This window comes from Adiantum capillus-veneris, chromosome 18 (assembly GCF_014529385.1).
Source record: "Adiantum capillus-veneris isolate H3 chromosome 18, ASM1452938v2, whole genome shotgun sequence".
NCBI classification, from domain to species: domain Eukaryota; kingdom Viridiplantae; phylum Streptophyta; class Polypodiopsida; order Polypodiales; family Pteridaceae; genus Adiantum; species Adiantum capillus-veneris.
In genome coordinates this window covers 87,319,436-87,340,119 of record NC_140948.1, presented here as the reverse complement: position 1 = coordinate 87,340,119, position 20,684 = coordinate 87,319,436, and the positions used below count along the sequence as shown (strand labels likewise).

General features: G+C 43.7%; 1 protein-coding gene across 3 annotated transcripts in view; it reads left to right on the top strand.

The window, feature by feature from the left end:
* Positions 1-20,684, top strand: part of SEF (HIT-type Zinc finger family protein) — a 42,503-nt gene that overhangs the window by 20,850 nt on the left and 969 nt on the right. For all 3 annotated transcript variants that reach the window (XM_086488079.1, XM_086488078.1, XM_086488080.1), the window contains exon 2: positions 20,372-20,474. In XM_086488079.1, coding sequence (XP_086344205.1) covers positions 20,372-20,474 — 103 coding nt within the window. The remainder of the gene's footprint in view (positions 1-20,371; positions 20,475-20,684) is intronic.

The following is a 20,684-nucleotide window of genomic DNA, read 5'->3' as shown; positions in this document are numbered from 1 at the left end:
AAGCGACAAAGTTCTGTACTCTCATCAATCGTGCTTGGGTCAGTACTGATGCAATCTGGAACCAGTCCTGCTTTCATCTTGCCTTTTCGTCCACGTTCCTCAGCTGCTTTTGGACCCTCTGGCCTGTCTTCATCCTTGTCGTTCTGTTCTTTCGGTGCCTTTTTAGGTCACTTTGCGGAGATAGGGATAGTTTCCCCGCATCCAAAGCACTTCCCCTCTTTGATGTAAAGAGCTCTCTCTCGAGGAGTGAGTTTGGGTTGTGCATCCTTTTCTTTCTTTTCTGGGTTGCTCTTCCTCTTTCTACTTTCATTGTTTGAAGTCTGCTCGGTCCTTTGCGTCATGATTTCATCTGTGGGGTAGGTCAAACTGCCTGAGTGAATGGCAAAACCCCGTTTGACTCATCAGTTCGTGAATGGAATCTGACTTTTGCTCTAAAAAGCGATCTCGGATCTCTTTAGGAAATCCCAAGGTAAACCGCTCAATCTGTTCTTTGAACAAGATCTTCTTAAATGAAGAGGCTGGTAGAAAAGAGCTCCAGAATTTCTCGCAATATGCGTCCATTAAATTTCAGCCATTTAACTGGCGTTGTCTTGTGTAATAGAAGCGTGGACCACCAAATTCGAGCATTTCCCTTGAAGTAAGAGGTAGCCCTCTGAATCTTGGAGTGCTCTGAGTAACGCCCTCCAGAGAAAGCTATGTCAAACTGTTGTATGAAAGCCAAAGCCTTCGAAGCATCTCTATAACTAGAAAACGTGTCAAATTTAATTGACTGTCCACCTTCCTTAAACTCTCGGACTTTCTTGCTTTTATCTTCCAGAAAGTCATACTGGTTGGCTTTATAAAAATTCTTCTTCTTTGCATAAAAGCTGCTGCCGTCAGAGTCCGAACTATCTGAAGACGAGTCCTCTGTAGAACTGTCAACAAATGGGCGAGATTTGGACTTCTTTGTCTTTTTCTTGCCCTTTCCGAAGCTTTGCTTTTCTCTTCGCTTTTTCACTTTTCTGTCTTCTTCGCTCGAGTCGGAGGAGCTAGAAGAACTCGAAGAAGAAGAAGAAGAAGAACTGGGTACTCCTTCAAATCGAACACGCTTCTTGTGCTTTCTTGCCGATGCAAATGTAGACTGACGACCCAAATAATCAAGGAAGTCGGTTCCTTTCTTTTGCTTTTTGTCGTGCTTTTCTGCTTTGTTCTGCACGTCAAAAAGCTGAGAAATTCGTGCATCAACCACCTCTTATAATTCTTGCTCTGTAAACATCCTTGGAGTAGGAGGTTTCTTGAGTGCCGGTTTGAGGGGTGGTTCTGTGGTTTGCCGCCACTGTGAGTGCACCTTGTCGAAGGAGGTCTGCCTCATAAATTTTGCAAATTTCGGATCCTTCGCAAAATTTAGCATCATCTTTGTTGCATCGTCGATCAATCGTCGACGTTCCATCTCAAGCTCTGCCTGAGTAGGCCGAGGTAGGCCATACTCCTCGCGTGAATCCTCTTCGTGATCTCTTTCCGCATCTCCGGATGTAGAGGAAGTCGATTGATCTGCAACTCAAAGTACAGGGGAGTGGGAGGCTCTCACTCTCAGAATCTGCGTCTAGATGCTCTGAGAAGTGGCAAGCCTGACCACGCTTATAAAGAGATTACAAGGGATGCCAAAAGTAGAGCCCCAAAAGCTTCAAGTTGAAAGCCCTAAAAAATAAAGCAAAACTCTCTCTCACAAGCTTTGCTTGTAAATTAAAGCAACTCCAAAAAGCTTTAGTGTAAGAAAATTCCTAGCCCTTGCGTAGCCAAAATCTGCCAAAAACAGCGTAGCCAAAATCAGCCCACGCATCCGTACGCCATCTGCCACGTCAGTAGCCCTGTACGGTTCCGCGTTTTCCAGCAGATTCTGCGCTGCCTTGCACGGGTCTGCCACATCAGCTTCAGTGCCTTTTACGGAATTCTGCAGCCAGCAGTATGTATGTATCTGGGCTGCCATAGTGTGTGTGTATGTGGGTTGCCATGTCATTGGGTTGTGAGACTCTCAATGGTCAAAAAGAGTGGACAAGTGTCCCAACTCCTTGAAGCTTTGCAATAAGTGTCCTTATCTAGCATCCTCCTCCTAGAATCTTCTAGAAGCTTTTAGAACCTTCCTTCTTTGGAAATCTGCTAACAAAAAGAAATGTCAATATGGGTATCAAATAAAAGCTCTTTTTGTGTAGATCAGGATTCTAGCTTTAAAACATAAATTCAAAATACTTGTGAAAATATATAAGCATTCAAATCATTCAGCCCAACATATGCACAATGAGCAATCTTTCATGATCATGCCATCTTATTGATTGTAACTGTCGTCTCTGGTGGATCTAGCCCACACTCCAAGGCATCAATCCTTTTTGTGAGCAAGTATGACCCCGATATGCATGAGCTATATGTCACATGCGTCTTTTCAAATTATCTCGGTGGGAGTGTTCATTATCAATATTCTAACTCACTGTGTGGATCCACCTTAACCTGTGATTACTCATCGATGGCCATCCTAAATGCATTCTTTTGCATATCTTAAATTCAAAGAGGAAAACAGTTTTGAGACTAGAAATTTTAAAGAATACTTAAAGAAAGGATACAAGTTCTATTCCGGATAGTCCACCGGATCTTATGCAATTGACCTTAGTTGAAAAGCTCTTTATACTGTCGAAGGATGTCAAGATATTCCTTCATGAACTCCTTATCCACCCACTTTGCATCTGCTAGGGGTAGATCTTTGAATTTGAGCAAAACCTTACACACTACAAGATTGCTTCTTGTAGTTCGATCCTTATGAAATAGGACTTGCTCAGGTTTAATAATTTGCCTTGTTTGTTCGACCTCTAGAGGATCTTCAATGATGGGTTCTTCTGGTATTGGTTTTACATAAGGTTTTAACAACCTTACATGAAATGCATTATGTATCCACCAATGAGTAGGAAGCTTAAGCATGTAGCTCCGTTTATTGATTTTCTCGATCACTCTGAAGGGTCCAAAGTATCTCTTAGATAGCTTTGGAAAGATCTTTGTTTGCCTTGAACTTTGCTTCAACATGTTTTTATCAAACTTTAGCAAGACATAGTCACCTTCTTTAAAGACCGAACGTCTTCGTCGCTTGTCTGCTTGCTTCTTCTATTGTTCTTGAGCTGCCTTGATAGTAGCTTTTACTTGATTCATGATTGCTTTCAAGTCTATGACAAATTTATTAGCTGCAAAAATTTTATCCTTTGTGCAGATGATAGGTGGAGGTATTACTCTTCCTTGTACAACTCCATTTGGGGCTTTCCGTTGACAAATGTACCGTATTGTTTTAGGCAAACTCTAGTAAAGGTAGATACTTGTCCATTATGGTTCCTGTTCACTAACATAAGCTTTCAACATAGCAAGAAGATTGAGATTCATGAACTCTGTTTGACCATTTGTTTGTGGATATAAGCAAGAACTTTAAAGTTGTCCCCAAATTCTCAAATAGAGCACACCAAAAATTACTAATAAACTTGGAGTCTCTATCAAACATGCCATGTAACCTAAAGATGCATACTTGTGTAGACTTCAATGTTTTGTGATGAGAAATGAAATGATGCTCATTGATTCTGTCTACGATGACCTAAATCATGTCATTTCCTTGTGGCGTCCTTGTAATTTTTGTGATGAAATCCATGTTGATTCCCAAGGATTCCCTGGTATTGGCAAAGGTTGTAATAATCATGGAGCTTTTTGTCTTTCAAACTTTGATTTTTGACAAACCAAACATTTTTTGATTTAGTTTTGGGTGGTACATGACCTTTTGTAAGTAATTGTTGACTAAGAGGTAGTATGATGCATAGCCGATTATCCATCATGAGATATTCATCTTTGATGCGATAGTTTGGATGAGCATCTCCTTCTCGTAGCTTTAGCCATACTTCTTTACAATCAACATCCTGGTCGTATGTATTCTTCATACCTTGAAAGTCTTCATGATGAGCCATTGTGATTGTAGAGATTTGAGGTGCTCTAGAAAGTGCGTCAGGACCATATTAAGCTTTCGAGGAGTATAAGATTTGAAAATGAAACATTGACAAAAGGTTTTTCCATTTTGCATGCTTTTCTTGCAAATATGTTGTAGCCTATGAGAGTAGAACGTTCTCGCGATCAGAGCGGGTTGTAGGGATGTACGAGGAGGAGCTATTGGTAGTAATACATGCTCTTATTGAGTGGTGCCATTTTCTACTCATTGGACTTTTCATGTTGATTGATCACCAGAGTTTGAGATACTTCTTGTCCTAGAAACAACATTCGGATAAGTAGATGAGATGGGCAAATATTTGTCGTAGAAGAGTTCGGGGGTGGAAGAAAGCCGCATATATCAGCTATATCGGCGATACACCATCAAAACTTCGATGGTATGATTGTGCAACACACCACAGATTCAAATTTTGTAGATTTCTTTGACCAGTTGGAGAGTGGAGAGACAATTGTGGGCTTTGCTCTAAAGGAAGGTTTTCTTTTGCGGAAGACAATGCTGTGTGTTACGGGTTGAGGAACAAGGTCTTGACAGAGTGCCATTATCCACCTTTTGCTGGGCATATATGCATCGAAAGCACCTTGAAAGGTGTGGAAAAGTATTTCTATTGGCCTAGGCTCAAAAAAGATATGGACGAGTTTCTTCGGAGTTTTTTAGTGTGTCAAAAGGTCAAGTTTGATGGGCACAAGTCACATGGTCTCCTACAACCTTTACTTCCTAGCAGACCTTAGGAGAGTAGAGCAGGACTTCATTTTTGATCTTCCCAAGACTCGGATTGGGCATGATGGCATTTGGATTATCATTGACCGCTTCAATAAACAGGCTTCCTTCATTTCGGTATAGAAGACAGCTAAAGCCGACCATTAGTGTCACAAACTGCTGATGTGTCAAGCCACTGAAGAACGGAGCCAACATGTAGATCTTGGCTGAGGAGTTTAAACCCTAGAAGAAGAAGAAGCAGCAGTAGAAGTTTTACTAACTTGCAAAGTCTTGTCGAGAGGCCTATTTTTAAAGAAGAGTTCCCACCAACTTACGGGACCCCGTCCAATGTGGCCCAAGTTACCTAAAGAGATTGAATAAAGCAAGACCTCTACACACACACACACACACACACACACACACAAAGATTTGTGTGGAGCTTGATGATGTGGCAGCTGTACGGATGCCCGCTTATGTGGTAATCTGTACGGACTTCCGGGAATTGCATTGGCAGATGCTAACGTGGCAGGTGTACAAATTTCTGTGATTTATGCTGGGCAGCTTTTAGGGCCAGTTTTTGAGGCCAGATGCTTTTGAGTTTGAAGCTTTTCATGTAAAGTGCTTTTCATAGGCCAAGGGCCTTTAAATTTGTGCCATGGGCTCATTCTTTGGCATCCTTCTGCGTGAAGGTGTAGAGCTTGGAGTACCGACATTGTGCTGAGTTGAAGCAATATAAAGAAATACCGAAAGGGGTGCCAAGGTTTGGGGCTAGTGCTCTCTTGGGGTGGAACTACACCAATGCCCGTCTCGTGTCGTGCATCTCTTTTAGTTCAATGTTATTTGAAGTGCTTAAAGTTGTTCAGTCTGTTCTTTTCTGTTGGCACATTGTCAGGGGTATTTAGGGCACGAGGACTTTTGTAACAGACTTGGACACTCCAAGTCAAGAATCAATCAGGATAGCACCAAATAACCACTTCAAAACAATTCACATTTCACAGTAGATTTGCATTGGCCCCGCGGAGTCCCGTGCCTAGAGATATTGGCCCCAAAGACTGGCGCCCCTTTCGGTATTTCTTTATGTATTAATCAGTGTCAAAGTACAAGAGAGTGGTTCGGGTTTCACTCTTAGACTCTGTGTCCAGATGCTCTGCAGAGTGTGAGCCCTCACCACGTATTTAAATTACAAGGGATGCCAAAAGCAGAGCCCCAAAAGCTTCAGATTAAAAGCCTAAATAAAAGCAAAGGCTATTTTTCTCTTTCAAACTCACTTGAGTTCAAAATAAAGCAAAATATTCTCTTTCCCTCCCTCTTTCTCATGCTTTACGTAGAGAAAAGCTGAAAAGCTGCCGCCAAAAGCTGGCCTTTTTTCCGTAATTTCCGCCGCAAAAAGCGGGCAGTGCCGTACGGTGCCACGTCATTAGATCAGCGCTTTATCCGGGGGTTCAGCCTGCTGCTAGGGTTAGGGTTAGGGTTTTTGGCAGATTTTAGGGTTTGCAGGTTTTAGGGTTAGGGTTTGCAGAATTAGGGTTTTCAGCACCAGTCATGGTTTCGGCTCCCGGGCAAACACGTCATCACTTTGTGACATACCCCGCCTCTTGAAAGCATTGTAATCGCTCTCGATTACGCCTGCAAAATAGACAGAGGCTATAAACCGTCTTAGCAGACACTGACTGTTAGTACCTACGTACTAGGAACACACATCTAGCACGTGTACCAATCGACAGTCACATCACACAACATTACAGGACATCACTAGACATCACAGGACATCACATGACATTCAACATTCATTCGGATCTTAGACCATGATTTATCGGCAATGTAGCTAGCAATCGCATCTAGATCCAATCGGGACCTCATCGATGTCCGATTGACTAACCCCTATTGCAACCATGTCTATTCGAGATCAATCAGACCAAAATGCTGCAGTCATTTCGTCTATCAGTTCGTGCACTTAAAAGAAGTCAAGAACAAATCAGTATCATAATCAGGAATTCCATTTCATAAAGTCATACAGCAGAATACTGTCAGCTTTCAGTATCCGTGAAGCTCAAAGAGATATCAGTGACTCTAGTATCTAAAATCAAGGCATCTATTGACAAAGGAGCGGAGTGACTCCCCTCTTGTGCATCCCACTGCACCAGATCTCCGGCCAAGCTTAATTCTGGGTTCCATTTGGAGTAGACTATGCTAAACCAAAAGCCTCGAGGTAAAGTTTCACAATCTGAGGAGTATCTGCCAGGTCCTCCTCCTCCATTCACTTCGCATCCAATGCAGGATAGTTCTTGAACTTAACCAAGAACCGCCTTCGGACTTTACCTTTATTCTTCGTATCCTTATGTGCCAAAATCTGTTCAGGAACAAGGATCTCCTCGTTTTCTTCCACTTCAGGTTGCTCATCACGATCCCCATCATCAGGCACATCACCTTTAAAAGGTTTCAAGAGACTCACATGAAATGCATTGTGAATCCTCCAAGTATCAGGCAGTTTTAGTCGGAAGGAGACATCATTTATCTTTTCAGTGATCTGGAAAGGTTCGTAGTATCGCATACTAAGCTTTGGAAAAAGCCTCTCCTTTCCCTTTTTCTTTCTAAGACGTGCCTTCTCAAAACGTAAGAGCACCTAGTCATCCTCCTTCAATTAAGTCGCGACGATGGCGATCTGTTGCCTTTTTCTGTCGTTCTTGAGACTTCTGCAAAGTCTCGCGAACCTTGGCAAAAGCAGTATCTAAGTCTCGCGTATATTCATTTGCTTCAAAAATCTTATCTTTCGTGCTTAGGAAGGGTGAAACCTTCGTAGCACCTTCAACAATCTCAAATGACGCCTTCCCCGTCGAAGAGTGTATCGTGTTATTGTATGCAAATTCCACCAAAGGTAGGTACTTTTCCCATTCAGTCTTCTGATCCGAGATATAAGACTTCAATAAATCTAGAACCACTGAATTGGCAATCTCAGAGTGCTCGTCAGTCTGCGGGTGGAACGATGACGAGAACTGCAACCGCGTGCCAATGTTCTCCCAAATTGCCTTCCAAAACAAACTCGTAAATCTGGGGTCTCTGTTGGAGACAATCGTCTCAGGCATGCCATGTAATCTGAAGATCTGGGGCACAAACAGTGTCGCTAAGTGATCCTGCTTGACTGTTTTCTTCATTGGAATGAAATGAGCCTGTTTGCTAAATCTGTCAATAACAGTCCAGATACCGTCGTGACCACTCTGTGTTCTCGGGAGATCAAAAATGAAATCCATTGCAATACTTTCCCAGGGGTGGGGGGGTATGGGTAAAGGCTGTAACAATCCTTGTGCTTTATGCCTGTCAATCTTGACCTTCTGGCATGCTAAGCAACTGCGCACAAACTCTTCCACATCCTTTTTGAGTCTCGGCCAAAAGAAGTATCTCTCTACCCCTTTCATGGTGGTAGCAATGCCGCGGTGACCCGTAAAAGGTGGACAGTGGATTCAGTCATAACCTTTTCCCTCAACGGCTATGTAACGCACAACATGGTTTTTCTCATCAAGTAGCCATCCCGAATGGAATATCCCGCTACTATCTCCCCATCCCGTATCCATGTGAAAACGTCTGCAAAGTTTGTATCTGTGGCATACTAGTCGACCATATCCTCGAAGCTCCTATGATGTATCGCAAAAATAGCCAGAACCAACGGCTTCCAAGACAAAGCATCTGCCACCAAATTCTTCTGTCCTTGCACATGGACAATCTGGAAGTGAAATTGTGACAAGATGTTCGCCCACCGAATCTGCTTTTCCGAAAGCTGCTTCTGTGACAAGAAGTAGCGCAAACTCTGATGGTCTGTAAAGATGGTAAAATCCGCTCCGAGTAGGTAATGCCGCCACTGAGTAAGAGCATGGATAATCGCCAAAAGCTCTTTCTCATAAATATGTGCTGTCATTTCCGGCCTTGAGAACAATCGGCTCTCGTAAGCAATGACATGGCCTTCTTGCATTAAGACCGCACCCAGACTACGACCACAAGCATCAAAATATACTTCAAATGACTTCTGCAAGTCCGCAAAGTCAAAACTGGTCCGATAGTCAATTTCTCTTTCAATGTCTGAAAGGCAGTCACCTTTGTGGATCCCCACGAGAAAGGGACTCCTTTCTATGTCAAGATATGCAAAGGGGAAGCAACCTCTACAAACTTTCGAATGAACCGCCTGTAGTATGAACAGAGTTCCAAGAAGCTTCTAACTTCATGGACATTCTTCAAATCGGGCCAATCACGGATAGTCTCTATCTTGGCCGGATCCATTTGCACTCCTGCTGCTGAGACAATGTGTCCCAAAAAGTGTATCTTTGGTAGGAAAAATTCACTTTTATTTGCATTAATTACTAACTTGTGATCTCGTAATGCCTGAAAGACCTGAAGCAGATGATCTCTGTGTTCTGCGTCATTCTTGGAGAAAACAATGATGTCGATAAAGAAAGTGCCAACAAATAGCATGTACTCTCGAAAAATCCTGTCCATCATCCGGTTAAATGTCGCAGGAGCATTGGTTAAGCCAAAAGGCATCACCAAAAACTCAAATAACCCAAAAGTTGTCCGAAAAGCTGTCTTGTAGACGTCTGCCGGCGCGATTCTGATATGATGATATCCGCTCTTCAGATCAATCCTGCTAAAGCACGAGGATCCCTTAATCTGTCGAGTATATCATCGATCCTAGGAATTGGAAATCTGTTCTTGATGGTGATTTTGTTGAGAGCTCTATAATCGATGCACATTCTCCAAGATCCGTCTTTCTTCAAAACCAACAACACTGGAGAGCAATACGGAGAAGTACTAGGCTGGACAAGACCCTTTTCCAAGAGGTCTTTCACTTGGTTCATAATCTCTTCATTCTGTGCTCGGCTCACACGGTAAGGTGGCCGGTTCGGTAGTGTGCTTCCAAGTATCAGATCAATGGTATGATCTTCAGGATGAGCATGTGCTAACTCGCCTAGTAGGCCCTCTGAGAAGCAATCGGCGTGAGTGGAGAAAATCTTGGCGTTCTTTATCAAGTTTAGACATATTTGTCCTATCCTTATCGCTCAATTCTTTCATAAAGATGGAGTAAACAAACAGACTGTATTTCATTAATTTAGAAATGGCTGAAGCCGATACAATAGGGATAGACTCGCCCTTCAGTTTAATATCAAGTACAATGGTTCTGCCCTTCTCTGTAGTCAATGTCGCTTTCCTCGCCCGATAATCGACCACGGTATTGTTCTTGTGGTACGAGGGAATTTCTATGAGAACATCACAACCTTCCAAAGGCATTATGAAAAAGTCCTCATGCCCCAAATACCCCTGACAATGCAACCGAAGTTTGCCAATGACAGGTGTAATGGCTACGTCCTTGCCGGGTGCCACTAGAACTGCCTCCGCAAGTGGTCCCATCCGATTGGGAGTGATCCCGAGCCGCGCCGCCAATTCCGGTGAAATGAAGTTGGCCTTGGCTCCTCCATCAAAGAAGATCAGGGCCTCTTGGTCTTTCACTTTGCCCCAAGCTTGGCAAAGTTCTGTACTCTCGTCCATGGTGTTGGGATCGGTACCCACACAATCTGGAACCAGTCCTGTTTTCATCTTGCCTTTTCTTCCACGTTCCTCAGCTGCTCTCGAACTCTCAGGCCTGTCGTCGTCCTTGTCATTCTATTCTTTCTGTGCCTTTTTAGGGCACTTTGTGGAGATATGTCCATGTTCCCCGCATCCAAAGCACTTCCCCTCCTTGATGAAACGAGCTCTCTCCTAAGGAGTAAGCTTGGGTCGTGCATCCTTCTTCTCTAGGTTGCTCTTTCTCTTTCTACTTTCATTCCGTGAAGTCTGTTCGGCTCGTTGTGTCATGACCTCATCGGTGGGGTAGGTCAGACTGCCAGAGTGAATGGCAAAGCCCCGTTTCGCATGACTCATCAACTCCTGAATAGAAGCTGACTTCTGTTCCAAGCAGTGATCTCGGATCTCTGTAGGTAGACCCAAGGTGAATTGCTCAATCTGTTCTCTGAACGAGATCTTCTTGAATGAAGAGGCGAGTAGAAAAGAGCTCCAGAATCTCTCACAGTAAGCATCCACTGTATCTCTCTTGGTCATCCAAAGATGGTTCCAAGTAGCTCGTATATCGCGTTCATACTCTTGCGTCAGCCAAGAAGAAATAAAAAGCTTCTTCAATTTCAGCCATTTAACTGGCAAAGTCTTGTTTAACAGAAGCGTGGACCACCAAGTTCGAGCATTCCCCTTAAAGTAAGAGACAGCTCTCCGAATCTTGGAGTGCTCTGAGTAGCGTCCTCCTTCCTCAAATTTGATCGATTGTCCACCTTCCTCAAACTCTCGGACTTTCTTGCTTTTATCTTCCAGAAAGTCATACTGGTTGGCTTTATAAAAATTCTTCTTGTTTGCATAAAATTTTCCGTCATCGGAGTCTGACTTGTCTGTAGACGAGTCCTCTGTAGAATTGTCACTCACTGGGCGAGATTTAGACTTCTTTGCCTTTTTCTTGCCCTTTCTGAAGCGTTGTTTCTTGCTTCGCTTTTTGCCTTTTCTGTCTTCTTCGCTCGAATCTGAAGAGCTAGAAGAACTGTCAGAAGAAAAAGAAGAAGAAGAACTGGGTACTTCTTCAAATCTAGCACGCTTCTTCTGTTTCTTTGCTTTATCAAATGTTGACTGACGATCGAAATAACCCGGGAAGTCGGTGCCTTGCTTTTGCTTTTTGCCGTGCTTTTTGGCTGTCTTCTGTGCGTCAAAAAGCCGAGCAATCCGTGCATCAACCACCTCTTCTAATTCCTTCTCTGAATATTGCTTGTGATCAGGAGGTTTCAGCGAGTTTCGGGGGTGGTGTTGTGGTTTTCTGCCACTGCGCATGCACTTCCTGAAAAGAAGTCTCGCTCATATATTTTGCCAATTTCGGGTCCTTCGCAAAACTGAGCATCATCTTTGTTGCATCGCCGATCAATTGACGACGCTTCATCTCTCTTTGCTCCGCCTTAGTAGGCTGAGGCGGGCCATACTCTCTGTTGGAATCTTCGTTGTGATCCCTGCCCGCATCTCCGGATGCAGAGGGAGTCGACTGATCCTTGCGTGAAGCCATAGGTGCCGCGGAAAAAAAATTGGGGATCGGATTTTCCGTAGAAGAGAAATCGGCCATGCTCTGATACCACTGTAACAGACTTGGACACTCCAAGTCAAGAATCAATCACGACAGCACCAAATAACCACTTCAAAACAGTTCACAGTTCACAATAGATTTTTTGCTCTGGCCCGACGGAGTTCCGTGCCTAGAGATATTGGCCCCAAAGACTGGCGCCCCTTTCGGTATTTCTTTATGTATTAATCAGTGTTCAAAGTACAAGAGAGTGGTTCGGGTTTCACTCTCAAACTCTGCGTCCAGATGCTCTGCAAAGTGTGAGCCCTCACCACGTATTTAAATTACAAGGGATGCAAACAGCAGAGCCCCAAAAGCTTCAGATCAAAAGCCTAAATAAAAGCAAAGGCTATTTTTCTCTCTCAAACTCACTTGAGTCCCTCCCTCTTTCTCATACTTTGCGTAGAGAAAAGCTGAAAAGCTGCTGCCAAAAGCTTGCCTTTTTTTCGTAATTTCCACCGCAAAAAGCGGGCAGTGCCGTACGGTACCACGTCATCAGGTCAGCGCTTTATCTGGGGGTTCAGCCTACTGCTAGGGTTAGGGTTAGGGTTTATGACAGTTTTTAGGGTTAGGGTTAGGGTTAGGGTTTTTGGCAGATCTTAGGGTTTGCAGGTTTTAGGGTTAGGGTTTGCATAATTAGGGTCTTCATCAGCAGTCATGGTTTCGGCTCCCGGGCAGACACGTCATCACTTTGTGACAACTTTTACATCATGCCTTTGGAAGGGTGTGACGTCCTCCGAGGAATCCCTTCGTTCTCCAAGAATAGTGATTACAGGGCAGGAAAAGCCATCTTGAAGAATGAGAAGGACAAAGAGATTGTACTAGATGGAAAACTGAAAGGCGAGTCCGTCCTTCTTGATGAAATCGAGTTTTTTTAAAACCCGATTTTCTTGAAAGAACTGAATGATGATCAAAGGTCGAATATGTCAGATCTCAAAATAGAACGACAGGATTTGCTGCAACCTCAGGTTGACTGTTTCTCTGAGGGCTTACCAGGCGAGTCACGTCAGGGGTGGCGAGGATGGGGACAGAGGAGGAGCCGTGAACAACCCCCTTGTTGTCAGGACTTCTCTCCAACTTCAGACACATCACCTCACGCGAAATATCCATTCCAGTTAAGGTGATTACCATGCACTGAGTAGTGGAGTACTGGATACTGTGGTACCGAATCCTTGGTATTGCTTTGAGTTTGCGCTTAAGAAGGCATTTTCTCTTGCCCAAGCTCAACTCCTTCCTGCGGGTGCATCCCTTGGCAGCCTTGCGCTCGCACCAAGTGTCACAAATCAGTGATGTGGCAGCCATTGTGGCAGGAGAAACCACACACACCCCAGTTGACGTGACAGCAATCCCGGACTTCGCGATGCAAATGCTAACGTGGCAGACCCGTAAATCACGGCGCAGAATCCACGCTCTACGGAATTCTCAGCTTAACGCTGAAAAAAAAAGCAGGAAAATCCTACACAAAAGCTGCCAGCTTTTTCTCTACACAAGTGAAAGCTTTGGAGGAAAAGATGCTTTAGTTTCAAATTTTCAATTACTTTATTTTGGAAAAAACTTAAGAGCTTTTGGATTATAGCTTTTGGGGCTCTGCTTTTGGCATTTCTTGTAAACCTTTATAAGTGTGGGCAGGGCTCCCACGTTGCAGAGCATCTGGACGCAGAGTCTGAGAGTGAGACCCTTCCACTCCCTTGTACTTTGGGCACATATTTAATACAAAAAAGAAATACCGAAAGGGGCGCCAGTCTTTGGGGCCAATATCTCTAGGCTCGGAACTCCGCTGGGCCGCGTTGAATCAATTGTGAACTGTGAACTGTTTTGAAGTGAATCTCTGCTGTGTTGTGGTAGAATCTTGACTTGGAGTGTCCAAGTTTGTTACAGTGGTATCAGAGCGCGGTCTCTTCTACCAAAAAATCCGATCCTTTTCTCGCGACACTTATGGATTCAAATAGAGATCAATCGACTTCCTCTGCATTTGGGGATGCGGGAAGAGATCACGAAGAAGATTCTCAGATTCTCACGAGAAGTATTGCTTGCCTCGGCCTACCAAGGCAGAGATTGAAGAGATGAAGTGTCGACAATTGATTGACGATGCGACAAAGATGATGATCAACATTGCGAAGGATCCCAAATTTGCAAAATTTTTGACGTAGACATCCTTCGACAAAGTGCACTCCTAGTGGGGGAAGGCCACAGAACCACCCCTCAAAGCGGCACTCAAGAAACCTCCTACTCCGAGGATGTTTACAGAGCAAGAATTAGAAGAGGTGGTTGATACATGGATTACACAGCTTTTTGTCGCAACCAACAGAACCAAAAAGCACGACAAAAAGCAAAAGAAAGGAACTGACTTCCCGGGTTATTTGGGTCGTCAATCTGCTTTTGTTTTGGCAAGAAAGCAGAAAAAGCATGTCAGATTTGAACTAGTATCCGGTTCTTCTTCTTCTTCTTCTTCTTCTGACAGTTCTTCTAGCTCTTCTGACTCGAGCAAAGAACACAGGAAAGGGAAAAAGCGAAGCAAAAAGCAAAGCTTCGGAAAGGACAAGAGAAAGGCAAAGAAGCCTAGGTTTCGCCCAGTTTCTGACAGTTGTACAGAGGACTTGTCTTCAGATAGTTTGGACTCCAATGATCACAGATTTTATGCAAAGAAGAAGAATTTTTATAAAGCCAACCAGTATGAGTTTCTGGAGGATAAAAGCAAGAAAGTAAGAGAATTTAAAGAAGGTGGACAATCAATTAAATTTGACACTTTTTTTGGATTTCGAGATGCTTCGAGGGCTTTGGCCTTCATACAACAATTTGATATAGCTTTCTCTGGAGGGCATTACTCAAAGCACTCCAAGATGAGGAACGTGGCAGAAAAGGTAGATGAAAGTAGAACTGGTACCACGTTGCGTGGAGCCCGAACCGAATCAGATGAATGAAAGTACAAAACTTTGCCGCATATAGGGAAAAGTGAAAGATCAGGAAGCCCTCATTTTTCTTTGATGGAGGAGCCAAGACCCACTTCTTTTCACTTGAATGGGCGGCTCGATTTGAGATTACGCCCGACGGGCTGAGGCCACAAGCGGGGAGGTAGTTCTAGGGGCACCCGGACGGGATGTTGCCATTACATCGATCATTGGCAAACTTCGTTTGCAATGTCAGGGGTGTTTAGGGCACGAGGACTTCTATGTAAATCCCTTGGGCGGTTGTGACATCCTCTTCGAAATCCCTTGGTACCACAAGAACAACGCCGTGGTTGACTATTGGGCTGAGAAAGCAACTTTGACAAATGAAGGGCACAACCATTGTACTTGATGAAATTCTGTTTCTTTACTTCATTTTCTGGAGAGAACTAAATGATGATTGAAGGTCGAATATGTTTTGACCTTGAAAAAGAACGCCAAGATTTTCTCCACACTCATGCCGGTTGCTTTTCAGAGGCCTTGCCAGGCGAGTTGCCATCGGCTTGTCCTGAGGATCATACCATTGATTTGATACCTGGAAGCACACCACCGAACCGGCCACCATACCGTGTGAGCCGAGCCCTGAGATACACTTTTTTTTTGCCACACATTGTCTCAGCAGAAGGAGTGCAGATGGACCCGGCCAAGATAGAGACTATCCATGATTGGGCTGATTTGAAGAATGTCCATGAAGTTAGAAGCTTGTTGGGCTCATGTTCTTACCATAGGCGGTTCATTCGAAAGTTTGCAGAGGTTGCTTCCCCTTTGCATATCTTGACACAATAAGGAGTCCCTTTCTCGTGGGGAACCACAGAGGCGATTGCTTTTCAAACATTGAAAGAGAAATTGACTACACGACCAGTTTTGACTTTACTGGATTTGCAGAAGTCATTTGAAGTATATTGTGATGCTTGTGGTCGTAGTCTGGGTGCGGTCTTAATGCAAGAAGGCCATGTCATTGCCTACGAGAGACGATTGTTCTCAAGGCCGGAATTGACAGCACAGATATATGAGAACTTTTGGCGGTTATCCATGATCTTACTCAGTGGCGACATTACCTACTCGGAGCGGATTTACGGTCTTCACAGATCATTAGAGTTTACGCTACTTCTTGTCATAGAAGCAGGTATCGGAAAGATGCGGTGGGCAAACATCTTGTCACAGTTTCACTTCCAGATTGTCCATGTGCAGGGACATAAGAACTTGGTGGCAGATGCTTTGTCTCGGAAGCTGTTGGTTCTGGGTATTTCCGCGATACATCCTAGGAGCTTCGAGGATATGGTCGATCAGTATGCCACAGATACAGATTTTGCAGATATTTTCACTCGAATACGGAATGGGGAGGTAGTATCGGGATATTCCATTCGGGATGGCTACTGATGAAGAAAACCATGTTGTGCGTTACACAGCCGTTAAGGGAAAAGGTTCTAGCCAAATGGCATTGTCTACCTTTTACGGGTTACCGTGGCATTGCTACCACTTTGAAAGGTGTGGAGAGATACTTCTTTTGGCCGAGACTTTAGAAAGACGTGGACGATTTTGTACGCAGTTGCTTGGTATGCCAGAAGGTCAAGTTTGACAGACATAAAGCACAGGATGCCTGAGATTGTTACAGCCTTTACCCATATCCACCCGCCCCTGGGAAAATATTGCAATGGATTTCATTTTTGATCTCTCGAGAACACAGAGTGGGCATGATGGTATCTGGACTGTTATTGACAGATTTAGCAAGCAAGCTCATTTCATTCCAGTAAAGAAAACAGCCAAGCCGGATCACTTAGCGAGACTGTTTGTGGCCCATATCTTCATATTACATGGCATGCCTGAGACAATTGTCTCTGACAGAGACTCTAGATTCACGAGTTTGTTTTGGAATTTGGGAGAACATTGGCACGCGGTTGCAGTTCTCGTCATCTTCCACCTGTAGACAGATGGGCAATCTGAGATTGCAAATTCAGTCGTACTGGATTTGTTGAAGTCTTCTTCGTTGGATCGAAAGACTACATGAGAAAAGGTTTCACCTTTGGTGAAATATGCCTACAATAATACGATCAACTCTATGATGGGGAAGGTTCCATTTGAGAATATTGAATTTGCTACGAAGGTTCCACCCTTCCTTAGCACGAAAGATAAAATTTTCTTTTGAAGCCGACCAGTTCACGAGGGACTTGCAGTTGGTCCGGAAGGCTTTGGAGAAATCTTAGGAAAGACACAAGAAAGGCAGCAGAGCTACATCGTCACGATTTGAAATTAAGGGAGAACGATTGGGTGCTCCTACATTTTGTCAAGGCACGCCTGAGAAAGAAAAAAGGAAAAGGAGTGGTTTTTTCCAAAGCTTAGCATGAGATACCATGAACCTTTCTAGATTTCCGAAAAGATAAATGATTTTTCCTTTCGACTGAAGCTCCTGATACTTGGAGGATTCACAATGCTTTTCATATGAGTCTCCTGAAGCCTTTTTAAGGCGATATGCCCGATGATGGGGAGCCTGATAAGCAACCCGAAATGGAGGAAAACTACGAGATACTCGTTCCAGAACAGATTTTGGCACATAGAGAAAGAAAGGTAAAAGGTAAAATGATAAGGCGGTTCTTGGTTAAATTCAAGAACTATCGTGCATTGGATGCGAAGTGGATGGAGCAGGAGGACCTGGCAGATACTCCTCAGATTGTGAACCTTTGCGTTGAAGCATTTGGTTTAGCATAGTCTATCCCAAATTTAAACCCCGAACTCAGCTGGGCAGAATTTGGTGTAGTGGGTATGCACAAGAGGAGAGTCGCTCCACTCCTTTGTCAACAAATTGCCCCGATTTTGATCCTAAAGTCAGTGATGTCTCTTTTGAGTTTCAGGGATACTGTGACCTGACAGTATTCTGCTGTATGACTTTATGAACTGGAATTCCCGATAGTATGATACTAATTTGTTCTTGACTTGTCTAAGTGCAGGAACTGATAGATGAAATGACTGCAGCATTTCGGTCTGAAAGATCTCGATAGATGTGTTTGCAATATGGATTGGTTAATCGGGTATCTATGAGGTCGTGAGTGGATCTAGATGCGATTGCTAAATACGTTGCGGATTAATCATGGTTTGAGATCCGAATGAATTTTTGAATGTGATTTGTCATGTGATGTCAAGTAATGTCCTGTGATGTCGTGTGATGTGACTGTCGATTGGTACATGTGCTAGATATTTGTTTCTAGTGCGTCGGTACTAACAGTCAGTGTCTGCTAAGACAGTTTATGGCCTCTGTCTATTTTGCAGGCGTAATCGAGAGCGATTACAATGCTTTCAAGAGGGGGGTATGCCACAAATTAGTGACGTGGCAGCTAAGACAGTTTATGGCCTCTGTCTGTTTTGCAGGCGTAATCGAGGGCGATTACAATTCTTTCAAGAGGGGGGTATGTCACAAATCAGTGACGTGGCAGGCATTTGGGTAAGAGAAACCACACACACACCCCAGCTGACGTGGCAACAATCCTGGACTTCGCGCTGCAAATGCTGACGTGGCAGACTTGTAAATCACGGCGCAGAATCCGGCGGACTTTGTATCGGAATTCTCAGTTTAGCGCTGAAGAAAAAAAGCAGGAAAATCCTACGCAAAAGTTGACAACTTTTTCTCTACGCAAGTGAAAGCTTTGGGGGAAAAGATGCTTTAGTTTCAATTGCTTTATTTTGGAAAAACTTAAGAGCTTTTGGATTATAGCTTTTGGGGCTTTGCTTTTGGCATCCCTTGTAAACCTTTATAAGTGTGGGCAGGGCTCCCACTTTGCAGAGCATTTGGACGCAGATTCTGAGAGTGAGACCCTCCCACTCCCTTGTACTTTGAGCACAGATTTAATGCAAAAAGAAATACTGAAAGGGGCGTCAGTCTTTGGGGCCAATATCTCTAGGAACGGAACTCCGCTGGGCCGTGTCGAATCAATTGTGAACTATGAACAGTTTTGAAGTGAATCTCTGTTGTGTTGCGGCAGAATCTTGACTTGGAGTGTCCAAGTTTGTTACACCAAGGTTGGTTTTTCCCACCTCACGTCGATTGGCCCGTCGCAATGAGCAAAATCCACTTTCAATGAGTGAAAGTGAGGTTCTATGGGGAGGCTGGACAAGCCCTTCTTTTCAGGGTTACTTGCCACTCTTCAAAAGCACAAAGTAGAGGGATCGACAGTCCCAAGTTTTTCTTGGGTTACATGCCAATCTCAAAGAAACTAAAAAAATTATGTGGTTCTGCACTTCTTTTCTTGAGTGGTGATATCGAAGCACTGCCAAAGAGCTAATACCATTGTTAGGTGCAACAAAAGTGTTGATGGTGATTGCTAAAGATAGTGCTCAATACGTACACAAGGTTCCTTTTACTAAATGAGAGAGATGTGCAATAGATAAAGAGAGACGAGAGAATGATATCGTGAGTGAAGGTTCTGTGAGTGATAGAGAGAGAGAGAAGACTGACACCAGATGGGGTCCCAAACCCCCCTCCAAGGGCTCCCCACTCTATTGCTAGAGTGGTATTTGTGTACAAATGTTGATACAATGGTTCTAGATGTTGAGATGCTGGGGGGATCATGCACAGAATATTTGATACTGAGAGGCTATGGGATGGAAACTGAAAATGCTAGGCTATTTGGCTTGGATCTGCAATGGTACTGAGAGGCAAGGGCTGAAATCTGAAAACGCTGATGGTACTAACAGCTAAAATCTGGAAGAGGTGGATCTGCTCCCCAAAATGCAAGGGGTGCTGATTTGCTTGATGAGGCTAAAAACGCTAACATGTTGAGGCTGAGTTGCAAAACGTTGGTGATGATGGTGTAGAGGGAAAAACGCTGGTGCTTTGCCTAGGTGCTGAATGCCCATGAGGGTACCGAATGGTTGCAAATGGTGAGCCAAGGCTCTCCTTTATAGTGTAGGAGAGCAAGGTCGAGCAATAGTCATATTTATCCCCCACGACTTTATAAAATGATGTCACTTATTAATAAAGATGTTCACATGCTTATGTTGACAAGGCTAATGAGGCTTGGCGGGTCAAGAACTGTGCTCCTTGGTGGAGATCTCTTGTTTTGAAGTTGGCGTACTCAGCTTCCTTCTAAGGAAAGGTCTTTCTTTGGTGGGCTAAGATGGGAGGGCTTGCATTGGGAGCAAGTTTGCAGCAGCATCGTCTTTCCAATGGCACGTGTTTCCTATGGCAGACGGCTTATTGCACAGGAGAGGCATACTTGCCTGAATCGCTGTTGTTGGTCCTTTCCACCCATCTTTTGCTGCCAGTTGTGCCATGTCCACATGCTAGCATGAATGTGAACATTGCTAGAGCTTATGTGCATGCAGTCTTCACATCTGTTCATGTTTCCTGTCTGCTCTTTGGTATTGCATTATTCTTGGTTAGGCATAATTTGGGTGGTTCTTTAGATTGTTGTTTTTCAAAAAAGTGGAAACCATTTTATTCATTTTGTTATTTAATGACAAGAGTTTATGAATTGTGCAAGGCAAGATGCTCTACTAATTCTTATTTCTAACACTGATGATTTGAGAGTGCAAACACTTTTCTCTGTTTTAATAATCAGCATATAACGCTTATGATAGTTGCCTCTTTTTCTGGAATCTGTTTAGGTAGCTATTGCACGATTAGATGCCTTGGAGAGTGATAATATTGCTATGGAGCTCGTGGATGTTGACGATGATGAAGATGTATCTTTGGAGGATGAAGAACACGGTAAGTTTCCATTATTTTCTGCAGCATAAATAAAATGTTCCAAGGAAGCATTGTGTGGAGAGTGATCATGGTAAAGAGTTTGTGTTAAACAGCATCAAAACAAGCAGCAATCGGAATGGTGGAAGAACTTTTATTTAGTTCTTTACAGTGCGTTACTTTTGTGGCTAACAAGCCATCCGCCAGTTACTGCATGCAGCCATCTTGCTTAGA